Consider the following 7,984-nt stretch of genomic DNA (forward strand, 5'->3'; position numbering starts at 1 on the left):
TCAGTGAGTTAAATCATTAGACTCAGCTCATTTTTAAGAGTCGATTCTTTTGAATCCTGACTGCTTTTTTTTCCACTTTTGAAAAAAAGATCAGATATCAGATCTTATCTTCCTCACTGATCTGATTCTATCTCCCCTCGCTTTTCTGCATTATGATTCATTATATATCATCTAAAACATAGTGTTTTTATTGACATGTATTTAAAATAAATCATGAACAGTTAGACGTTGAAAGACAACCAAATCTCTGAATTATTCTATTATTGTTCCTGCTACAAACCGGATAACAAAATAAGACGTTTACAGCAGAGAGCTGAACATCACCAAGCCTTCGTTACACGAGTCGAATCTCAGCCGGCTCAAAGAATCGGCTGCAGCGTTTACATAAAAGAGTCGGCTCAAAATCTTGATTCTCAGTTTTTGCCTAAAAGGAGTTGTTCAAAGAGTCGAATATCACTGTGAAACAGTCGACTCGCAGCGTTCACTTAAAAGAATCGGCTCAAAATTCGACGCCGAGCGTTCACCTCCAATAGTCGATTCCTAGCGTTCACTAAAAGAGTCGATTCACATCGTTCACTTTAAAAATGTCGACTCCCGGCGTTCACCTGACAGACAGATATAAATGTTTTCCAGGGAAATAAATACGAGAGTAACCAGAAATTCGTTAGTCGTCGAGCGTTGTGTAATGGTATATTTATTTATAGTATTACAGTAGATTTGTATTGAGTATGTAGATCTGAAATGACAGATAATTGTAGTTTTGAGGTAGTAGAAGGTAGTTTATGATCGAGCTTCACAGCCGGCATGTTATTTTGACTTTCCAGATTTAATCGATTTTATCTGGCAACCTCGGAGAGAAGCTGAAATGGAGGAGAATGCGGCTCCTGCGTTCACATTCGGCTTGATCGCGGACATTCAATACGCCGATCAAAAGGACGGTTCTAATTTCTCCGGGAACCGGAAGCGTTATTACAGAAACAGCTTGCACCTGCTGAGGAACGCCATCAGGCACTGGAATGAAGAGGAAGTGAAGCCCAGCTTCATCTTACAGCTCGGGGACATTATTGACGGCTTTAACAGCAAACACGGCGCATCAGAAGAAGCTCTGCAGAAGGTGATGGACGAGTTCAGGAGCTTTCCTGCTCCAGTGCATCATGTGTGGGGCAATCATGAGTTCTACAACTTCACCAGGAGCGCCCTATTCTCCTCTGCTCTGAACAGCAAGGTCAGAGAAGATGAGGAGAGCGTTGAGCAGATCGATGACATCTACGCTTACCATTTCAGCCCTGCTCCCAAGTTCAGATTTGTGGTCCTGGACGCTTATGATCTGAGCATCATCGGTCGAGACGAAGCGTCCGAGAAGTACAACCTGGCGTTTGAGATCATCAAGGCGCACAATCCTAATGAGGAACTTAATATGCCTCCAGGTACAGGGATCTGGTATAATTCTGGAAATGTTGGGCCTTGTCAGAAAAACGTTTCTTTTTCCCCTCGGTTTTTAATCCCACATTCTCAGAATGGGATCATTGCGCCATTCCAAACCAATCAATACTTCTACCGTATGATATGACACCTAAATACAGGATGGGGATGCAGACAAAGCCATCCAGCACATCTTTTTGAGCTGCTGCTCATTCTATATCACTCTGTTGCCCGCCAACTTCCTCATACATCTCAATAACAAGATATCTTACTATCCAACTCGCAATATCCAGACGATAAACCCCATGAAGGTCATTCAGAGGTCGTGAAAATGCATCTTTTGACTCAAAAATGCTTGACCTTGCAACTCGAACAACAATATATATACTATATTTCCTCTTTAAATGCTTTTTCTGTTTGTGTCTTTCAGGAGCCCATTGCCTGTCAGGTTCAAGGTCCTAAATTCCTTTACATTAGGGGTCACCAACATGACACACGAGTCGCTTGTGGGCCTTTTCTAAAAATAGCTCACCATAGCGCAACTTACCAGTGAGCTGCATCAAAACATTTTTGTTGCCATTCTTTTTTAAATCTGTCACGGATAGACCAAGAGTCGGAAACTATGGTTAACACCTTGCCTTTATTTAGTCTGAACATATACAAGGCAGAGGCTTGAGGAGAAGTACGAACCGGAGAGCGGGTAGGAGCCGTAATGCGGGTAGTCCAGGGATGATCGGCAATGTGAACCGTTAAAGGCAAACCTATCTTGAGTGCTTCCTCCGAAGCGCAGCAAGGAGCATGGAGCTACGGGAAATGGTAGGAAGTCCGGTAGATCTCTCATTGCAACGAGTAGATCCGACCGTGAGTGAGGTGGAATCGGGACCTTATAAAGGAGAAAGGTAATAGGGAACAGGTGTAGGTGATCAGAGCAGGGAGAGGCTGAGTGGCAGTTAGAGCCTTGGAGGGAGGCATGGCTGGTGGTTCCCTGACAAAATCACACTTGCATCGGTGTGAATTTAAAATTGACAATATCAAAATATAGATGACTAGATATAGATGAATATCATTAATTATTAATAATAACATAAAATTAAAGGTAAATTGAGCAAATTTGTTATTTCGGAAGCTCTCATTTTCAAAAAGGTTGGTGACCCCTGCTTTTCATCAACCATATGCAGGTTGATGCGGAAATTTACTTTTCTGTATCACTTTTGGTAGGTAGTAACATGTTGAATTCATTTGACTTTAAATCTGAAGGTCATGAGTTCAAATCCCAGCCACACCAAGCTGTCACCCCTGGGCCACCTCAGGGAAGGAAGACCCTCAACCCCTTAGCTGCTCAGGTGTATTAATGAGACAAATGTAAATGTAGTACGGGGTTATGAAACATATTTCAAGTTTTTCATCTCAAGGTTACATTTTTCATGTTGTTTTTCCCAATTCGTTTTTTTTTTTTTTTAAGAAATTTGATGTCTAAAGATGATCGCTTGTGACATACCAAACCTATATGTTCAGGCAGATTTCAGATGGATGGAAGGTTCGTGAAGTTCAACGGAGGATTCAGCCAAGATCAGCTCGACTGGCTGGATAGAGTCTTGATCCGTGCTGATGAGAACGGAGAAAAGGTCACGGTTGTGAGTAAGTAGAGCCTCCCTAAAGTTCTGCACAATTCCGAGGAAATAAATCTCATAGCCATGCCACCAGAGGCAAGAGTTTAGTTTGTATCTGTTTGACATCATGTTCAACCTATGACTAAACTAGAATTTTTGTGGTCCTTGGTCTTAATGGTTGTCTAAGGCACTGTCCATGCATATACTGAAACTGTTACAACAAGGATGGAGGTACTAGAAGACACCCAAACCTGCTCCACGATGATGTCACTGTGCACAAAACCAGCTCAATGAAGATATGCTTTATATAGTTTGATGTGGAAGATCTTAATTGGCCTGCTATAGAGCTCTAACCTCAACCTGAACACATTTAAACAAGGGTTTAGGGAGGTGTTCATCAGTACCTGATTCTACTAACACTCTTGTGGCTGAACGAGCACAAATCTCAAGCACACTCCAAAATCCTGTGGAACATCTCCCCAGAAGAGTGAAGGTTACTATAACAGTAAATGGGGAGTAAATGTGGAATGGGATGTTCAGAAAGCACATATGAATCTTATGGTCAGGTGTCCACAAGGTTTCTCTATCTTCTTTTTCTTCTTTCGGCTGCTCCCATTAGGGGTCGCCACAGCGGATCATCCGTCTCCATACCACCCTGTCCTCTATATCTGCCTCTTTTACACCAACTACCTGCATGTCTTCCCTCACCACATCCATGAACCTCCTCCTTGGCCTTCCTCTTTTCCTCCTACCTGGTGGCTCCATCTTCAGCATTTTTCTACCAATATAATTCATGTCCCTTCTCTGCACATGTCCAAACCATCTCAATCTCGCCTCCCTCACCTTGTCACCAAAACATCCTACATGTGCTGTCCCTCTAATAAACTCATTTCTAATCTTGTCCATCCTCGTCACTCCCAACGAAAACCTCAACATCTTCAGCTCTGCTACCTCCAGCTCCACCTCCTGTCTTTTACTCAATGCCACTGTCTCTAATCCATACAAGATTGCAGGTCTCACCACAGTCCTATAAACTTTCCCTTTCATTCTTGCAGATACTCTTCTATCACAAATCACTCCTGTCACTCTTCTCCACCCACTTCACCCTGCCTGCACTCTTTTCTTTACTTCCCTAACACACTCTCCATTACTTTGCACTGTTGACCCCAGGTACCTGAACTCCTCCACCTTCTCCACCTCTTCTCCCTGCAACCGCATCACTCCACTGCCCTCCCTCTCATTCACACACATGTACTCTGTCTTACTCCTACTGACTTTCATTCCCCTTCTCTCCAGCACATATCTCCACCTCTCCAGGCTCTTCTCAACCTGCTCTCTACTCTCACCACAAATCACAATATCATCTGCAAACATCATAGTCCAGGGAGACTCCTGTCTGACCTCGTCCGTCAACCTGTCCATCACCACTGCAAACAGGAAAGGGCTCAGGGCCGAGCCTTGATGCAGTCCAACCTTCACCCTGAACCAGTCTGTCGTACCTAGAGCCTTGGAGGTTTACTGCCGTCACACTGTCCTCATACATGTCCTGCACCACCCTCACATACTTCTCTGACACACCTGACTTCCTCATACAATACCACAACTCCTCTCTCGGCACCCTGTCGTACGCTTTCTCTAAATCCACAAATACACAATGCAGCTCCTTCTGTCCTTCTCTATACTTCTCCATCAACATCCTCAAAGCAAATAAGGCATCTGTGGTGCTCTTCCTCGGCATGAAACCATACTGTTGCTCACAGATGGTCACCTCTTCTCTCAGCCTGGCTTCCACTACTCTTTCCCATAACTTCATGGTGTGACTGATCAACTTAATTCCCCTGTAGTTACTGCAGGTCTGCACATCTCCCTTATGCTTAAAGATCGGTACCAGCACACTCCTTCTCCATTCCTCAGGCATCCTCTCCCCTTCCAGAATCCTGTTAAACAATCTGGTTAAAAACTCCACTGCCATCTCTCCTAAACATCTCCACGCTTCTACCGGTATGTCATCTGGTCCAACCGACTTTCCATTCTTCATCCTCTTAATCGCTGCTCTCACTGCCTCCTTACTAATCCTATCTACATCCTGCTTCACCAACTCCACATCCTCCAACCTTCTCTCTCTCTGATTTTCCTCATTCATCAGCTGCTCAAAATACTCCCTCCATCTTCTCAACACACTCTCCTCACTAGTCAACACATTTCTCTCTCCATCCTTTATTGCTCTAACTTGCAGTACATCCTTCCCAGCTCGGTCCCTCTGCTTGGCCAATCGGTATAAATCCTTTTCTCCTTCCTTAGTGTCCAACCTCTTATACAGTTCCTCATATGCCTTTTCCTTGGCTTTCGCCACATCCCTTTTAACCTGCTGCCGCATCTCCTGGTACTCCTGCCTACTTTTCTCATCACTCTGTCGATCCCACTTCTGTTTTGCCAACCTCTTTCCCCGAATGCTCTCCTGCACTTCCTCATTCCACCACCACATCTCCTTGTCTTGCTTTCTATTTCCAGATGTCACACCAAGTACTTTTCTAGCTGCCTCCCTCATCACTCCTGCAGTAGTTGCCCAATCATCCGGCACCTCTTCACCACCACCAAGCCCCTGTCTGACCTCTTCCCTGAACCTCACACTACACTCTTCCTCCTTCAGTTTCCACCATCTTATTCTTCTTTCAAACCTTACTTTCCACCTCTTCTTCTTCGCCTCCAAAACCATCCTACAGACCACCATCCGATGCTGTCTAGCTACACTGTCCCCCGCCAACACCTTACAGTCTCCAATCTCCTTCAGGTTGCATCTCCTACACAGAAGATAATCCACCTGTGTGCACCTTCCTCCACTCTTATACGTCACCCTATGATCCTCCTTCTTCTTAAAATACGTGTTCACCACTGCCATTTCCATCCTTTTAGCAAAATCTACCACCATCTGCCCTTCCACATTCCTCTCCTTAAAACCATACCTACCCATCACCTCCTCATCACCTCTGTTCCCTTCACCTACATGCCCATTAAAGTCTGCCCCAATCACCAATCGTTCTTTCCTAGGTACACCATCTACCACTTCATCTAATTCACTCCAGAATCTTTCTTTTTCCTCCATCTCACAGCCAACTTGTGGAGCATAGGCACTGATGGCATTTATCATCATCCCTTCAACTTCCACCTTCACGATCATCACCCTATCAGAAACTCTCTTCACCTCCACTACACTCTTACTGTACGCTTCCTTCAGAATCACCCCTACACCATTTCTCTTCCCATCCACACCATGATAAAACAGTTTAAACCCACCTCCAATGTTCCTGTCCTTACTCCCTTTCCACTTGGTCTCCTGAACACACAACACATCTACCTTTCTCCTCTCCATCATATCAGCTATCTCTCTCCCTTTACCCGTCATAGTACCAACATTTAAAGTACCAACCCGAACCTCTACTCTCCTACATTGCTCCTTTTCCTGCCGTCTCTGTAGACGTCTTCCTCCTCTCCTTCTCCTCCTTCGGCCAGCAGTAGCCCAATTTCCACCGGTACCCTGTTGGCTAACGATACCTGTGGCGGTCGTTGTTAACCCGGGCCTCGACCGATCCGGTATGAAATTCTCATTTGTGATCCGCATATTTGATTTGGCACATGTTTTACGCTGGATGCCCTTCCTAACGCAACCCTCCCCATTTACCCGGGCTTGGGACCGGCACTAAGAGTACACTGGCTTGTGCCCCCCTAATGGCTGGGTTCTATACAAGGTTTCTCTATATAGTGTCCAAATAAGGTACTGGGTGTAAACGTATATAACAGTTCCCACTAGAAAGAGTCCACATCCAAATCTATAGATCATGCATGGAAAAGGATTTTTTACAATATTTGTATTATCATGATGTACCAGAAAAGCCCCCATACTTGGTCGCCTCTATAAGAAGGGTAAGTCATTAGTGTAAACAAAAAAATCAGTGTTTTGCAACGTTTAAAATCTAATATACATTGTAAAGTGTGTGTGTGTGTGTGTGTGTGTGTGTCAAATAATGTTGGTAAATGGAGTAAAATCTTGACTTCATGATTTCATGAACAAGAACTCATTGCCTTATATAAACTACCAAAACACTTCAATCCTTTTATTTTCCACCTTCTTCTCGCAGGTCACACTCCTGTTCATCCCTTCTCCACTGACAGCGTATGCCTCGCATGGAACTTCGACGAGATCCTCCCAGTCCTGCGCTCCCACCAGAGCGTGGTGTGTTTCATGGCTGGTCACGACCACGACGGAGGTTATTGCGTCGATGCTGTCGGAATTCATCACCTCACCGTAGAGGGGGTCATCGAGACCCCTCCGGACTTCGACGCTTTCGGCACTGTGCACGTCTACGAGGACAAGATGGTCCTCAGAGGGAACGGGAGGATCAAGGACAGAGTGCTTAATTATCGTTGAGGCTGAGGAAATATATTTCTTTATAGCAGAGATACGTCTGTGTGTACACTCAGTTGACCTATTAATATAAATAAACACAAACGCACCATACACAACATACATTGTAACGTAAATTATATTGTAACGTATTTATTGTGCAGAACAAAAGAAATTCGACTTGGTTATATTTTTGTAAGTGTGAATGTTGATTGAAGAGAAAAGAAGAAATCTATTTCATTAGAATGTAATATTTTAATAAAATGTTATATTTTAATAAAAAGTTGTGAACATTATTTCGCATTATTCAATTTTACTAGGTTTTCTTTTCAGGGTGTGCTACTGTAGTATAAGAATCAAAACCAGGATGATTTGAGCTTTGATTGGGGTGGCCAAATGCAAAGCTTAGAGCATTTACATTCCTAAATTGACATGTCCCAAAGTATTTATTCCTTTGTTTGTGATAATAACATACTAGTAATCAATTTATAGATATATTATTCTCGCTTCAATGCTGCACTTAACAGCACTAGCGGCACAAACTGCATGC

General features: G+C 43.8%; 1 protein-coding gene across 1 annotated transcript; it reads left to right on the forward strand.

Moving 5' to 3' along the window:
* Positions 1-495: 495 nt before the first annotated feature.
* On the forward strand, positions 496-7,717 carry adprm (ADP-ribose/CDP-alcohol diphosphatase, manganese-dependent). Its single transcript, XM_083557000.1, has 3 exons — positions 496-1,427; positions 2,938-3,060; positions 7,169-7,717. Exons 1-3 carry the CDS (start codon positions 866-868, stop codon positions 7,456-7,458), a joined length of 975 nt encoding a protein of 324 aa, XP_083413126.1. The 5' UTR covers positions 496-865; the 3' UTR covers positions 7,459-7,717.
* Positions 7,718-7,984: the final 267 nt, after the last annotated feature.

Source organism: Silurus aristotelis (assembly GCF_946808225.1).
Source record: "Silurus aristotelis genome assembly, chromosome: 12".
In the NCBI taxonomy this organism is placed as follows: Eukaryota; Metazoa; Chordata; class Actinopteri; order Siluriformes; family Siluridae; genus Silurus; species Silurus aristotelis.